Source organism: Galeopterus variegatus, unplaced genomic scaffold (genome assembly GCF_000696425.1).
Source record: "Galeopterus variegatus unplaced genomic scaffold, G_variegatus-3.0.2 Scaffold201, whole genome shotgun sequence".
Classification (NCBI taxonomy): domain Eukaryota; kingdom Metazoa; phylum Chordata; class Mammalia; order Dermoptera; family Cynocephalidae; genus Galeopterus; species Galeopterus variegatus.
In genome coordinates, this window is record NW_007726312.1 from 714,409 (window position 1) to 730,440 (window position 16,032).

The 16,032-nt window shown below is 52.6% G+C and overlaps 1 protein-coding gene across 1 annotated transcript in view; it reads left to right on the forward strand.

The window, feature by feature from the left end:
• The first annotated feature begins 2,325 nt into the window (after window positions 1-2,325).
• The window catches only part of SLC43A2 (solute carrier family 43 (amino acid system L transporter), member 2), a 36,612-nt gene continuing 22,905 nt past the window's right edge, over window positions 2,326-16,032 (forward strand). The window contains exons 1-5 of the mRNA XM_008565709.1: window positions 2,326-2,562; window positions 2,730-2,927; window positions 11,391-11,598; window positions 12,820-12,875; window positions 13,672-13,748. Of these exons, the coding sequence (XP_008563931.1) occupies window positions 2,768-2,927; window positions 11,391-11,598; window positions 12,820-12,875; window positions 13,672-13,748 (501 nt within the window). The 5' untranslated portion in view covers window positions 2,326-2,562; window positions 2,730-2,767. The remainder of the gene's footprint in view (window positions 2,563-2,729; window positions 2,928-11,390; window positions 11,599-12,819; window positions 12,876-13,671; window positions 13,749-16,032) is intronic.

Below are 16,032 nucleotides of genomic sequence, written 5' to 3' on the forward strand. Positions count from 1 at the left end.
AGCTCAATGTGATAGGATCAGGGATGGATGAACTGCAGTTGCAGGACACAGATGGACAGATGACATAAATATTTAGAAGATATGTCTGTACTGGTGTTTGGGCGGTGGAGTGGAGAGGGAGAATCATGGCAGGTGCCTAATCAATATTTGTTGAGAGGAAGGTTCAGTATCTAACCTCAGTAGTGATGCTATTATCTGAGAGAGAATGGGGAGCACAGTTTGGGGGAAGAAGGAATTATTATTATTATTTTATAACAGATGACCGGTAAAGGGATCTTAACCCTCGACTTGCTGTTGTCAGCACCGCTCTCCCAAGTGAGCCACCGGCCGGCCCAGAAGGAACTATTTTAAGAGATATGTCCGAGGTTTGGAGACGCCCCTCAGGCAGGTGGCTCAAGGGGGAGGGGGAAAGGACTGGAGATGTGTCAGGTGGCAGTCAAAACCTTGTGAGTGCATGAGATTCTGCAGGGTGGGTAACCGAATAGCCGGGACCCCCCAAGCACCAGGTACTGTGTGGGAGAGGTTGCCCTTGCAGGGTGGCCAGCCGCGGCTTAACGGCGGTAGGGGGCGCACGTGGACTGGGGGACGTGGAGCAGGAGGCTGCGGGGGCTTCCACAGCCCTGAGGTGCTAAGCCAGCCCCCGGAGTGTGCCAAGACGAATCTGGGGGAGACCAAGGGTCTTCCCAGGTAGGGCTCGTGCCTCGGATCCGGGAGACGCAGTGGGGCAGCTGAGCCTTCAGAGCCGGGGCTCCATCCTCCCGCCCTGGCAGTTCCTTGGGGCAGGTTTAGCTCGGATCAGACTGGGAGCCCGAGCCCTCTTGACCCCTCTCGCTCTCCCAAAGGCCGGACTTGTGCTCGTAGCTTAGCGTTGCCTCGACACCTGTAGAGAGGGGCCTTACCTGCAAGAGGCGTCCGAGAACAGGGTAGAAGAGGTGGGTGTGGTGCAAAGGTAGTGGGTGGCCAATCCGGGCAGGGAGCACCAAGTTGACCCGTCTGGGTGGGGAGTCCCCACGGGGACCGAGGAGAGCGGGAACGGGGGTGGGTGGATCAGAGTCTGAATGGGGGACTGTAAGAGACACCATCCTAGGACGGGACAGTCAAGCCCCCAATTCTCGCCCGCAGATCCCTAAGGGACACCTTCCAGAGACCGGGCAGATGGCACCTAGGAGAGGGGAAGGGGTCGGAGCACCAAGAGAGCAGGGAAGAGGCACACCGCTCCTGGACAGGGGGCCGGGGATCCGAGACTGGCAGGCAGCGCCTGGATGGGAGTTACCGGGGGCAGGAGAGCCGGGAACCAGAACACAAAGCCCGAGGCAGCAGGAACGGCGGCGCTGCGTGGGGAAGAGGCAGCGGGGCTTCGAGAGTGGAACGACCCGTGCGCAATCAGAGCATCGGGCATGGCGGCCGGGGCGGAGGGAAAATTGGGGTCTACGTAACGGGCCGGAGGAGAGCGGGGTGCGGAGCCGAGCTAAGTGTCCGAGGGTCGACCGGCTTGCATCTGGGGACCCAGCCGGGGACCCAGCCCAAAGTCAGGGCTCTGGGGTGGGGCTCTTCAGAGGCGATGGGGCAATGCCCCTGGGGGTTCCCGGCCGGGTGGTGACTCCAGTTTAAGGCGGCAGAGCCGAGGCGCGGTCCGCAGCTGCCCCGACCCCCCCATCTCTCTTGTTTGTCTCGAAGTCCGGCCGGAACCGGCTTCTGCTCGGCGCGGGGAGGGTGGGTGGCTGCTGATTGGTCAACGCCTGTTTCCAGCCCCACTCAGCCAATCAGCGGGCGGCAGTGTTTTCATCTTGGGGTCGGAATAAAAAGGGCTGGAATAAAAGGGGGCAGAAAAGGCGCCGGGCGGGCCCGATACACACCAGTGGGAGCAGGGTGAGCTGGACCACGGGGATCCGGGCCGGGGCGAGGGTGCGCGGGGCAGATGCTGCACAAGAAGGGACGTAGGGAAAAGGAGTGTGAATTATGAGAAGAGAGTCTGGATAAGGAGTCACCAGGGAAGAGATGACGAATCGAGAAGGGAGCTGGGGGATGGAGGGACGGGGGTCCGCTTCCATGGAAACGGGCTGATTGCCGAGGAAACGGCCTGGGATGGGGGTCGCGCGGCTGGCTCGCGCCGCCGGTTTGAACCGGCTTCGCCTCTCCCATGCGGGGTTCGCGTGGCCGTAGCGCCTAGCGACCTAAACAGTGGCCAATGGCGCGGTAGTTCCTGTGCCGACAGGCCAATGAGCGGGCCTTGGGCGGGCCGTTCCGGAGCTGGGTGCGCTGATCTTGTGGTTGAAAGAGCCCGCTCTGGAGAAGGGTCTTGAGGGCGGGCGGACGGTCTCCTGTCAGGGTCCCTGGGATTGGCAGCCCTCAGGTATGCCCCTGCCCAGGTGGCGGGGCCTCAAGCTGCCTCCTTTTCCGGCCCCCAAGAAATGTCAGTCTTGCCGGGGACCAGGAGTAGTTCTACGTCCCTGAGCATGCGTTGGTCCCTTCCTGCTTCCATGCCTCAGTTTACCTCGGAGTGAGCTGAGGAAGAAGTCTCCCTGCCTGACCAGGGCGGCTCACGCGTAGCCAAGGGCAGCGGTACGAGCCAGCCGCGGGTTGGTGGGTGGCCCAGGTCCTGGGCAGGGCTGGGGCTTGCTTCCTTCGCTGCGCGCACCTACACCCGGGGCCACGGAGGGGTGACAAGCTCCGTGCTCTGCGGCAGCGGCCGGGGGCGGCTGGGCGCTGACGCCGAGGTCTGTGCGCAGGTGGCCGCAGAGCCGGAGCCGGGCCGCCGCGCCGCACCATGGCGCCCACCCTGGCCACTGCCCATCGGCGCCGCTGGTGGATGGCCTGCACGGCCGTGTTGGAAAACCTCCTCTTCTCGGCAGTCCTCCTGGGCTGGGGCTCGCTGCTCATCATGCTCAAGTCTGAGGGCTTTTACTCCTACCTGTGTACCGAGCCAGGTGAGGTGGGCGCCTCGGGCTGGGGGTGGTTCCTGGAATTGGGGCTTTGGGAGAGGGCGGATGGCGATGAGGACCTAGCCAGTAATGCCACCTCACTGCACAGCTTCTCCCAAGTATCAAAAGGCCCGTTTGATCTTCACCCTGCTCTGCTGGGCACTCACCATTGTCCCTGTTTTGTGGATGAAGATACTGAGGCTCAGAATGATCTTCTGTCTAGCCCAAGGCCACATAGATGGGAACACCCCTACGTCCGTCCGGGGTGTTCTTTCCACCACTTAGGGACATTGCGGGACTCCTGGCCTGCCAGTGCCTGGAGCATAGCTTGCAGTAAACATGTTGCTTCTCAGATTGTAAGAAAGAGGAACTCCTGACTCAGGGGCTGGGGTGCAGCAAGAGAGGAAGTGACTTCGCCTCCACCCCAAGGAAGTATCATCTCCAATCGAGATGTTATTCAGTCACACCATTATGGAGTCTCCTAGAGGCTTGCCGGATACAATTTCTTGTCTATTTTTGCTGTCTTATGATTCTCCAAGGGACATTTTGTCCCAGTGGCCTTCCAACGCCATGGGGAGGAAGAAGAGGGAAAGGTGGGCATTTATGGATATGATGCTAGGTTTGTCCCTTCTCTTTGCTACACCATTGGTGTTGCTGAAGGCAGGCTGAGGATACTCGTGGACATAAAATCTGCCCCCACCCCTCCCTTCACACCCCATTCGAAGGTCCTAATTGCTGCAGGTCAATAGGTTCAGCCCCACAGTAGGGCCAAAGCAGCTCCCAGCCTCTACCCTACTATCTCCTTCTTAGAAAACCTTGTTAGAAAATGTTTCCCTCTGCCCTCGCCCTACCCCCAGCAGTGGCTACACAATGGTCAAACTCATGTAATCTCTCCAGGGATTGAGTCCCCTTAGATGGAAATAGCCCAGATCTGCCTCCCTGAATCACCACCAGCATGCCTTCTCTTTCTAGAGTTCTTACTTTGCAGGAAAAGAAAGCTTTGCACCAGGTCATGCTGCCTGTCACTCCCATGTAGAATCCTCCCTGTTCCCCTTCTCTGAACTGCCCAGGAGATTCCTGAGTGTCCCAGTCTCTAGGGAGGCTTAGCTGGAGAGGTTAAGGGCAGGAGAAAGCAAGGCAATGCGGAGGCCACCTGGGAGAGTGTAGAAAGTATGTCATTTATAATCAACCTTTAGCCTTTAGCCACTGAAAAATACTTCCTAATAGCCTGAGGGTTCTTGGCAGGGCTCTCCCCACATCAGCAAGAAATCTTGGGAGATGGGAGTGTCAGACCTTGTTCCCTGAACAAGCTTTCTGCTTTGCCCAATAGATGCTAGAAGATTAATGACTCTTCTGGAAGGCACAGGTTGGAGTGTTTGGCTCTTCCTCTTCTCCTCTCTGTCCTGGGCTCTTTCAGGCTGCACAGAGGACTTAAAAAACAAAAAACATAAACATCCCAGACAAAGCTTTTAGTGTTTCATCTGGACCAGAGGACTGTTGTGGTGTTTATATATACATATATATAATATTATGAATATTACAATATAAATAATATAAATATAAATATATAATATATATATTTGAATAATATATATTCAAAAAGTTTGTGGAAAATTGAATTAAAAGATAATACAAATCCTTCTATGAATTTGTTGAAGACCTACAGTGTGTGCATGCGTGTGTGTGTGCATGTGCATGTTCACGCTGTGAACTGCAGTGTTGGGAAGGTCAGATTCTAGGTTTTTCCCCCCCGGATTGTCCTCTGATTTAATTTATTTTAGGCATTGGCAGCACTGGGACTGGTCACTTCATTCCTGTCTCAACCTTGGCTTCTTCCTTCATTTAAGTGGGAGGAGTCCCAGCAATAGTGCCAACATGGTGCTGAGTTGGTGTCAGCCATTGAGAGGCTTGACAGGTCACTCCTTTTTTTGTTGGCGGCTGGCCAGTGTGAGGATTCGAACCATTGACCTTGGGGTTATCAGCACCACACTCTACCAACTGAGCTAAGGAGCCAGCCTCCATTTGGGTTTGTTTTTTTTGTTTTGTTTTGTTTTGTTTTTTGGCAGCTCACCAGTATGGGGATCTGAACCTGTGACCTTGGTGTTATAAGGCTGTGCTCTAACCAGCTGAGCTAACCGGCCAGCCTGAGGTTTACTCCGGTAAACCAAAGTGAAGGTGAAGAGAGTCAGGATTGCAGGTGGAACATCAACTTTTTATCCTGTGCCTTTGTTCCTGCCTCTGATTTTGGTTTTTCTGATTGTCTGACAAAGCCCCTGACCCAGCACCCTGGAGGGGAATGCCTGCTGATTCTGCACAGCTTATCTCTCTGGCCTCCCTGCTCCTTGCTTCTTGGAGTGCATATAACCTGTTGTCTTTCAGGGCCAGAAATCCCTGTGCTTCACCTGACTGGGAGTGCCTGGCAGAGTTAGGGTCAAGGTTTCTGCTTAGTCCTAACGTTTTCAAACTTGGTAGATGGCTGAATTGCAGAGAAGCAGTTAGGCCATTTATTTAATTTATTGAATTAGACTTGTGAAAAGCTGACCAGTCTACAGCTGATTGAGATGCAAATTTGTCAGCTTTTTGTTGCTTTTAGGACTGATGCTTTAGTTTGTTCTCTAAAGAAAATTTGCCTGAACCTGTTGAAAGGTTCTCGGAACTCCAGCCAGAATCTGGCCACAGACACAGTGTTGGCTTCCAGCCTGGTGAGGTGGGAGAAAGAAAAAGAAATAGCCCATTTCTCTGTTTCCCCTGAGGTTGTTTTGTCTTGCCCACTGTACAGTCGAGGGAGGGGACAGGGATAAGGGCTGGGGACAGGCTTTAAATGACATACACCAGATATTGGCTGCTGGACCCCTCCCTAGTCCCCCTGGTGTAGACAGGAGGCCATCTGGGTTCCCAGCCTGAGCAGAGTGGGGTTTTCCCAGGGCTGTGTGTCCTTTTGGCCTCTGGGGTGGCCACTGTAACCACCCACACCTGACCTCTTTCATTTTCTCTGTCGTCCTGTAGCCCACTTTGATAGGGTCAGCTCGGGGGGTGGGGGCTACCTGTGGATGGATGTTTAATATCCTCTTTCATCTGACCTACACATTCAGTAAACATTTACTGAGGTGCTGTGTGGGGGTGCAGGGCAAACAAGTCATCACCCACAGACCTGTGTAATTCCAAATGGAGCGAGAACAGCAGTGGGGATCTGGTTCTGGTTGGGTGGGAGGCCTCTTCGATGTTTAGGCAGAAGCCTGGAGGGTGGGACGGTGAGTCAGGAGAGGAGGGGGCACTGAGGAGGGGAGGAGAGAAAGGGCTGGCACAGCGGGAGACAACTGGAGAGGTGGAAAGGCGACAGGGCCTGCAGGGCCTGGGAGGCCACTTAGGGAGACTGGATTTTTACTCGCAAGGCAGGAAGAAGCCGTGGAGACAGAAGAAGGGGCAAGGGTCTGATTCACCTGTTAGAGACTCCTGTGAACTGTGGAGGGCTTGCCACATATGCGGCGTGTTGGGTGGGGTGGGGGCTAGAAAATGGGTGTCTTCACAGCCTCCACCAGAAGAAGTCACCGTCTAGCCAGGGATGTGAAGGGAGACCCCAGTCCTGCGCTCTTGACCACTGCGGGCACTCTACCTGAGCTGGGGAGCATACCTCTCACTCTGACACGCAGCAGGAAGCTGGCCCTGGCTCGCTGGAGGGCACAGGGGCTGCCGTCCCCCAGGGAAGCAGGGCCAGGCCTGGTCCCCACCTGGCTGGGCGAGGTGCAGGTGTGAACAGGGGAGTCCTCTGTTGCTTCAGGGCCCTACCCCTTATGGGCTCCATCTGTAGCCACAGGCCAGCCTTTCACTTTTGTTGCTTTGAATATAACTGTTTTTAATTTGTTCCCCCCTGTTTATTTTGGAAAAAAAAATAAAGTCTGTAGCTACAGGTAAAAGGGTCTAAAGGCTGGTGCCGCAGCCTCAGGACGTGCGTGTCACAGTGAAGAGCCAGCGCCCTCAGCTTCCCCACCCGCCCTGCCTTCTTCCTCCTCTTTTCATGACCTGATTTCCCTCCTCCACCTCCGTTGGCTTCCCCTGGCTTCTCAGTGTCCCATGAAGATCCTCTCTTTCAGGGACGTTGCAGGAGGGTATTGGGGCAGTTCCATTCTCACCGGGTTATATTAAGAGCCACCTGGTGTTGTCCCGACACTGTGCGACAGTCTTTTCCCGGCTCCTTTCTCTCAGCATTTTCTCTGTGAGATGCAGCATGCCTCTAATGCAGGCAGGACAGCATCAGCACAGCCTGAAGGTTCAGAGCAGGAGCTTTGGGGTGTGATGGTCTGAGTTCAAGTCCAGCTTCCCCATGTACCATCTATGAGACCTTCAGCAAGCCACTTACCTGCTCTGAGACTCCCTGTATCTTCATGTGGGGTGGGGGTGGGAGGGTGCTAAATGACACAGGGAATGAATAGCATTGAACACAGTGGCCAGCACACACAGGCACTGTACAAACGGTAGCTGCTGCTGCTGTGACCACAGCTAGGCCTAGATCAGGCTGGGCCCTGGTCTACCCAGGACGGTCCTTGACTGTCTGTGACCCGCCTCTTGTTTGCTCTGTGTCTGAGCCGACCTCTCACCTACATCTCCCCTGCTTGACTGAGATGCTGCTTCCTGTTGCCGGATAGACTAAGGATTTGAGAGAGACAGGAGGTCCATCAGCAGGGCCGTCCAGGGGCCTATACCCTGGAGGGGAGAGGGCTCAGAAAGCAGCCAGTCAGTGAAGGGGCTGCCCAGGAATTTAGAGGGGCCGCCAGCCACCTAGCCCTGGGCTGCCTGGAACATCATCCCTCCAGCTGCTCTGGAGGCCCCCCACTCCTTTTGTTTCCCTGGGGTAGGTGGAGGCCCCTCTTTGATCAGAGAGGCCCAGGAGAGCCCGAGTTGGGTCACAGCACCCTCTTTTCTCCCCTGCTTCCTCTGTACAGATTTTGTTTGTGAGTTTTCTGTGAGTGGAGCTGAACAGTGCAGGGCATTGTTCTCTCTTCCCTGGCCCTGGGTCTCCTCCTAAGCAGCCGTATTCCTGTTCCCAGCACACTCTGGCTGCACTAGTCCCTCGCCTGCCTTCTTGGTTCAGTTTCCCTGGCTGGGTTGGGCTGGGCCACTCTGGCCACCCACTGCAGAGGCATCTGTTGAATAAACAGGTGCGGGTGAGGAGCAGAGCAGGTTGGGCTGGGGTGAGGGTGAGCTCTAGGCTAGGACCAGAGGGGCCCCAGGGGATTGGCATTTCCTGAGTGCTTATCTGTTTGCCTCTCTCGGGGCCCACAATGGCCCAGGTGGGAGCAGAAGGACAGGAGCAGCCTGGGTGTGACTGTGTATGGGTATCTGCTGAGTCTGTGATTACTAGTCTGGGCTGTTTACTGCCAACAAAGCTTCTGGGCTCACCAAAGCTTCAGTTCCTACCAGGAGCGAGGGGCACCATTGAATTGCTCCATGAGCAGACAAGAGAGGCCACTTAGTCCCCAAATCCCAGGTTTATTTGTTGAGGGACATCACTGCCTGGAGGTTGGAGGGCAGAGGGACAGGTGGCCCACTGGCAGGGGTTTGTTTAAGGAGAGAAGGCTGGTGGCTAAAGTGTAAGTTCCCTGCTCCTGTGTGTAGTAGTTCCAAGTTGAAAGATGGGAAGGACAGATACCCTTGCCTCTACCCTGACCACTCTCCTTGGGAGCCCCCCTGTCTAGTTACAAGGACAACCAGATCTTTAAACAATTTAAGATGTTTCCACCCCCATCCCCACTTCTGGCAGATGAAGGAGACTGCCTTGTGTACAGTGCTTTGGGATTTTCTCTTCTGTTTCTCAATGAGAAAAAGTCTCAGATTTGGGGATCCAGCTGTGGTTCCTCCCTAGGGTCACTGTGGGGGTGGGGGTGCCTCTGCTGTCAGGTGGTGCTGCCTCGCCCCCCTCGTTCCCCTCTGGATCCCTGCTTGCAACAGCAGAGCCTGTCACCTTGAGTTATTCCATGTCCCCTAGTGCAGTAACTGGCTGCAGACCCTGCATTGCCACAGTCAGGTCTCACAGGCCGGCCATCCCAGGCCCTGGGGGTCCACTCTGTCACATCTGCGCTGGTTTGCTCCTATCTGCACGTCGACCTGGAAATGGCCGTTGTTGTGTGGATACTCCGTCCCCCACTTCAGATCTAGTTCCTGTTGCTGCTGGCAGAGCTGACAACTGAAACCAGCACCAACCTGAGAAGCAGCTCTGCCTTTCCAGAAGCTGCGCCACAGTACGCAAGCACTTCAGGCCTGCTGCTGAGGTGGAATGTGTGACTGTTCTGAACTGGATCCTGATGGGCTCAGAGGACCCTTTAAGGACCCTCAAAGGACTTGTTTGCCATGTGTTCTGGCTGCTGGAGTGCTGGGGTCTCTTTAGGAAAACAAAGTGGTGGGGGCAGGTCTCTGGCTTGTTAGGATTTTTTCCTGTGGCTTCAGGTGGTTAACTTTCTGTCTCTAATCTCCTTAAATCCCCTCTATCTTCAACTTGCTCCTGTATGTACTATCACCTTTTCTCTCTTTATCCTTTTGGCCATTGTGATCTGGTTCTGTTGTTTTCATTCACTCAGTAAACGACTACCCCGGGCCAGGACCTAGGTGAGGTACTGGGGACACAGAGGGACCAGAACACAATCCCTGCCTTTCATGGCTCACAGCCCAGTGGTTTCATGCCACCACTCACTCCATTATAGAACTGTGCTCCCAGGTACAGCGTCCAGCCCTGCTGCCCGCCATCCTGAGCCTCCGGTAATAGTAATAATAATAATAATAACAACAACAACTTTTAGCTGTTATTTACTGAGTGCTTTCTATGCCTGTGTGAGCTCTAAAAAAATCTGGATTTTTTCATTGATCTTCTCCAAAACTCTAAGAGGTAGATACTATCATATTACACCCATTTTACAGATAAGGAAACAGGGAGAGATTAAGTCAGTTCTCCAAAGTCATGCAATTAGGAAGTGGAGAAACCAAAACTGGAACCTGGAGGCCAGGCCCAGCATCTACTCTCAGTCAGTGTGCCCCAGCAGGACTCATTGGTCAGGGCTTGGCACATGGCTTGATTCACCCAAGACCATCCTTTTCAGTGACCTTGGGGCAGCCCTGCGAGGCCTGGACAAGCCTTTGCAGACCTCAGCTTTCCAGCCCTGGCGCCAGAGGGCTACAATTGGGAGGCAGGCGGTTATCTGAAGAAAAGAATTTCCTGGACTCTCCCAGTGTGACCTCCCATCTAATCAAAGTCTGCTCCTGTTTCTGCAGGATTAGTCAGCATCTCTTAACTAGCAGTCCCGGCGAGGAGAGAATTCCTCAGCTGTGTTCCTGGCCTGTCTTCCACCCTCCCGCCCTCAGCTGCCACAGCACTTTTTCCTCCCTTTTTTTTTTTTCCTTTTTGTCTTTTTTACTGACCAGCAACGGGATCGCAACCCTCGGTGTTGCACCCGCACCGCGCTCAACCAGTGAGTGGGAACCGGTCTCCACATGGGATCCAAACCCTCGGCAGGAGCGCCGCTGCGCTCTCAAGCGGCGCACTCTCCAGTGTGCCACTGGGCCGGCCCTTTCCTCCCTTTTTATGTTGTTTTGGTGCTGGGTGGACTTTGGAGGGGGCCATTAAGGGCTGAGATTAGGGGACAGCTGAGGCCAACAGAGCAGGCTTAGAGGCTCAGCACCCAGCAGGGTCTGGGTGTTGTCACTGGGGATAGCAGCACAATGACCCCAGTGAGAAAAACAAAAAGTGCACCTCAGCAAGTGAAAGCGAATGACTATGGATTATTAAAAAAACCCAGACCCTTTCCAAAGGGGTTCTAAGACCCAGCATATGTGTTGGTCGTGGCGATAAAAATGTCAAGGGGAGCAGGTGGCATATGGCCTGTTCTACTTTTGAGAAGTCAACTGTACTCACCAGCAGGGGCAAGGAGGCCCACCCAGTCTCCCCACACTGACTGGGGAGAGCCAAGGCGATGTAGGGAGACCAGCAGCTTGTCCTTCTCAAGTGGTCTGGGGTCTGCCCCATACTGGCTGCAGTCTGTTTCCATGGACAAAGCTGCTAGAAGGTTCCAGCAAACCTGGGGCCCCATAGCCAAGGCTGATGTCTACTGTTGTAGGATGTAGGATACTCTGGAATGTGAATCCCAACTAGGGATGGGTATGTCAAGGGACGCGGGAAGGCCCTGAAATTGTGGACAAGGCTTTGTGTGCGTTTTCTGGGGAGGAGGAGCACAGATTGCTTTATTGGATTCTCCAAAGGGTCCATAATCCCCACAGAAGTTACAAACCTCTGCGTTATTGCTTCAGGGGGCTTGGGCCAAGTGGGCATGCAAACTTGCCGTGGGGTAGCCTGAGCTCTCAAGGAGCCCAGAGCCAGCTCTGGCATTCCCAGTGAGGTGGCTCTGAATGTGCACTAGCCCTGCTGATCTCTGGGAGTCCCTGCAATGACCCTGTGGTAAGGTTTCCCTGCTTCTACACACACAGAGAATGTCACCAATGGCACAGTGGGGGGCACAGCAGAGCCGGAGCACAAGGAGGCGAGCTGGATAAATGGCTGGCTCAGCTGCCAGGCCCAGGATGAGATGCTAAATTTGGCCTTCACCGTGGGCTCCTTCCTGCTCAGTGCCATCACCCTGCCCCTGGGCATTGTCATGGACAAGTACGGCCCGAGGAAGCTCAGGCTGCTGGGCAGGTCAGTGTGGGCTTCTTGGGGGAGGGAGTGGGCAGGTGGACCCCCTGGGCTGTAGGGAATCCTGGTTCCTGCTATCAGGTGCAATGTGGAGCTCCCTAAATACCCACCCAGAGTGGGGTTCCTTATCGCATCTGCCAAGGCAGTAGATACTATGATCCTTGCAATGCTCCAGTACTGCATAAAAAATGCACAGAACCCAGACCTATCTGGGAGGATCTGGAGTTGCTTGTGATTAAAAACAAAGTCCATTTGACCTTACACCTCCACCAGAAAAAAAGATTTTGTATATATACATCCAATATAAGCACATGGAATTATAAATGTTATACACATATGCCATTCTTAGTGTTTTGTGTGCTTTGTGATACATAATCAAAAATATAAATTAAAATGGATGAGAAAAAAAATTATAAAATGGAAGTCCTAATGTATCAGCACCTTCGTGGATCATCTTGTGCACCCCCTGGGGTATGTGTTCCTGGTCTATAAAGCGCCAGTCTGCCAGACTCAGGGTCAGTTCACCAGGCAGCTGGCCCTCTCAGGCCAGGGTCCTCCCAACTCAGTTCTCATTGGGAATAGTCACTTTGCAAGGCAGTGCTTTGCAACAAGTGAGACCTGTGACTGTGAAGGGAATGGGTGGGGATTGATTCCATTCACTCTTTGGATTCGGGAGCAGCCGTTCATCTGCCCATGCCCAGTGGGTTCTGTCCACTCTCTGGCTGAGTGGGCACCGGAACCTGAGGAGTGAGTGCTGCCCTCTCTCGCTTCAGAGCCTTATACCTCTCTGGTCTGGGGGTGGGAGGAGGCAGTGCAGTGTGGAATTTACGAGATCTGGCTTTGGGGCTTGAATTCCAGCTTAGTCACTTACTAGGCAGGAGACCTTAGAGAAATCAGTTTTGTTTGTTTGTTTTTGGCAGCTGGCCAGTATGGGGATCTGAACCCATGACCTTGGTGTTAGAAGCACCACACTCTTCCAAGAGAGCAACCAGCCTGCCCTGAGAAATTAGTTTTTGTTTTTATATAAGATGTATTTTCCTCATCAATAAATTGGGGCCAATTATTCACCTTAGAATTGTTAAATTAAATGAAATAATGCACAGAAATGTTTTGAAAGCATCTGACACATAGTAATAGTAAATACCCCCAAATGATGATAATGTTAACAATAACAATCAATAAAGTAATAGTAATAAAGATTGCATTATTTCTGCTTGGTTTTAGTGCCTGTTTTGCTGTCTCCTGCTTGCTGATTGCATATGGAGCAAGTAACCCAAACTGTGAGTATGCTTCTCCCCCAGCCTTTGTCAGGAATTGGGAGAGAGCGCCCAGAGGTGTTCTCAGGCCCACTGGCTGTTGGACACTGTCCCGTCCTGGTGTTCACAGCTGCCATTAGAGGGGATACCGGTTAGGCCTTTACTCCGTTACTTATCTCAAGTGGGTGGTGACCGGGCAAGAGAGCAGCTGCCCCACTCACAAGTCAGAGAAACTCGCATCTCATCGCCAGGCCAGGCCAGTGCCCAGTGGCCTCGTTAATGCCAACCTGAGAGAGAAGTTCTAAGAACCAGGCCAGCTGCAGGGGCATGGCCCTCTGTGCGTGCAGAAGTCGTGAGCTGAATCCTCTCGAGGCGGCCCAGGCCAGTACTTTGAGGATGGCTTAGAAGCCACCTGGTCCCCGACCCTGTTCAGGTGGAGCTGTTGCTTCAAGGACTTTTAGAACAAACACTAAAATAGGACTTGAGTTTCACCAAAATCTTACCAGGCTCATCTACTGATTTTCGGGAACCTATGTTTTTAGTTTCAGTGAAGCAGTTTCTTTAGGCCTCTTGCTTGCTGCTAAGGTTAATGGAGAAAGGAGGACGGGTATGCACCTTTTGCAAGAACCCAACCTCCATGAAATGGGCAGGAGGAAGAGGGTAAGGAAAAGGCTGTCCCAGCTCCCTGGGTGTCCAGTGCTTGTCATTCTCTCAGCCTCCATTAAGCAGGGGGCTGCTCCGTGCGGGGACCAAGGCCAGGCCCCAGCCTCCCTGACACTCAGCTGCGGCCCCCACTTACGAGCTGTCTCTTTCTCTGCAGCTCTCTCTGTGCTCATCTTCATCTCCCTGGCTCTGAATGGCTTTGGTGGGATGTGCATGACGTTCACCTCACTAACAGTAAGTATCAATTTTTGAAAGACGATCTCTAGTTCAGTAATCTGCTTGTGATTGTGAAGCAGCTTTTGTTGGTTTCCATTTCCTTACCTTTCATTCACCTTACATATTGCTGGATGTCCCAAGCAGTGGTGGTGCTGCTGGTGAAGTGGCCAGGCAGTGAAGCCAGTCACGGCCTCCCAGCTGGAGGTCCTGCAAGCAGCAGGGTATGGCTGTCTGAGTGACCCATTCCCTGCCTTCTGACCTTGGCTTGGGCGCTGAGGAAGCAGCTCATTAACCACATGTCCCGGGAAGAAGGAGCAGGGAGAAAAAAAGCTGCCGCTGCTTCCTTTCCTCTTATTTTTTATGGCAGCCATCACCATGGTCTCTGGGCTCTGGCTAACAGTGCAACCTAAAAACAAACCTCTCTTGGAATCATCCCAGCCCCAACCTTTGTCAGAACCCAGTGAACAGCTCAGCAGAGCTCCTGTGCTGCCTCTTGTCTTGGTTTTCTAAATGCCAAGCCCAGAGAACCCTGCTGAGGAGGGAGATGTTTCCTCGGGATTCTGAGCACTCACTCCCCAGGAGCACCAGGATACCACAAAAATGTGCTTCTTTTTGAGCTGGGGGAGGCTTAAGGATGGTGCAGTTGAAAGAAAGAAAGTCAAAGAAGGAACAAAAATTCTTCCCCAGGGGGAAGAAGGGAGCTCTCTGCAGGCTCGCTTGGCTGGGCAAGGGTGCCATTCAGAGCTGGCCATTAGAAAAGAAGAGTAACAGGCTCTTCAGAGACTTCTGTCCAGTAGGGAAATCTTGCCTGCCTCAGTTTACCCATGAAAAAGTTTAAGACGGAATATCTTCCATTTCTATTTGTAGTGCAGTCTGGTTCTGATTTTCCTCTCTGTGAGTGAGTCAGGAGTGATGCTGAAGAGGGGAACGTGTTTAGCTAGAGGGAGTTCCGGGGACTTCAGGTCCTCTCAAAGGGCTTGGAGAGGTGCTGCCATCTCTATGACCCGCCGTGCAGCTGGGAGCGAGGCGCCAGGTCCAATGTCTCTGTTCACCCTGCCTGTACTTTGCCTTGTTATCTTTGTCCTCGTGGAAAGGATTAGCTGTCCGGGTCTAGATCCACAGAAGTAGAAATTCAGTGAAATCTGTGTTAGAGGAGGAAGCACAGCACAGGGTTGTGTGTGGGGTATGCTCAGGGAGTGGGTGTCCCCAGGGCATGGGGGACAAACTTACTTCTGGGAGCTCTGGCTGCCTCACCTCTGCTGGTGCAGGGAGATTTACTTTGTACCCTTTTGGGCATTTTTATTTTTATTTTTTTAACAAGGTAGATGTAAAGGAAATAAAGTTCCATTCCACCTCTCTCAAATTCCCAGAGGAAAACAAATGTCAAAACTGTGAGATATATGTTCAAGCTGTCAAAAGTACACAAATTCCACTGAGTTGTGTAAGTTGTGAAACAGGATTCATCGTTCTGTTTGTTCTTTGACAGTGTGAAAACCATCAACTCTTTCATCAAGATGAAAAATAAAAACCTGGCATCACCCCCATTGTTTTAGTCACGCTGTCTCTGCCGCAGCAGGTCTGAATTTCAGGGATAACAAAACAGGATGGTCCTTGAACTTGAGGTGTTTACGCTCCAAAATGCAGAAAGATGCTTTGTTTTCAATGGACAAAAACCACGATACCATGAATGCCCTTTAAGAAAACTTTTTTTTTTTTTTTTTTAAAGATGACCAGTAAGGGGATCTTAACCCTTGGCTTGGTGTTGTCAGCACCACGCTCAGCCAGTGAGCAAACCGGCCATCCCTATATAGGATCCGAACCCGTGGCCTTGGTGTTATCAGCACCGCACTCTCCCGAGTGAGCCACAGGCCGGCCCTAAGAAAACCTTTAAAATGAATTCCACAGTTGTTGCTCAAGAAACTTTTAGGAAAGACTAGTAGGCTTATAAGGATACTTTATCTTTTCTTATTTTTCATGATTATAAAACAAAAATGTCCTCTGACCACCTGAACATGCCCAATTCTGGTCTGATCTTGGAAACTAAGCAGGGCTGGGCGTGGCTCATATTTGGATGAGAGACCACCTGGTACTACCAAATTCTGTAGGCTTAAAAAATAAATTAGAAAAACTGTTTTTACTTTTAAAAAATCATCTTTTTTTTTTTGGTGGCTGGCTAATATGGGGATCTGAACCCTTGCTCTCCCAAGTGAGCTAACTAGCCAGAAATACAAATTGTAGACTGAAAAATTCTGTAAGCTTACCTTCATTAGCTTGGAATATATTTCTTTAGGGTTTTTCTTAA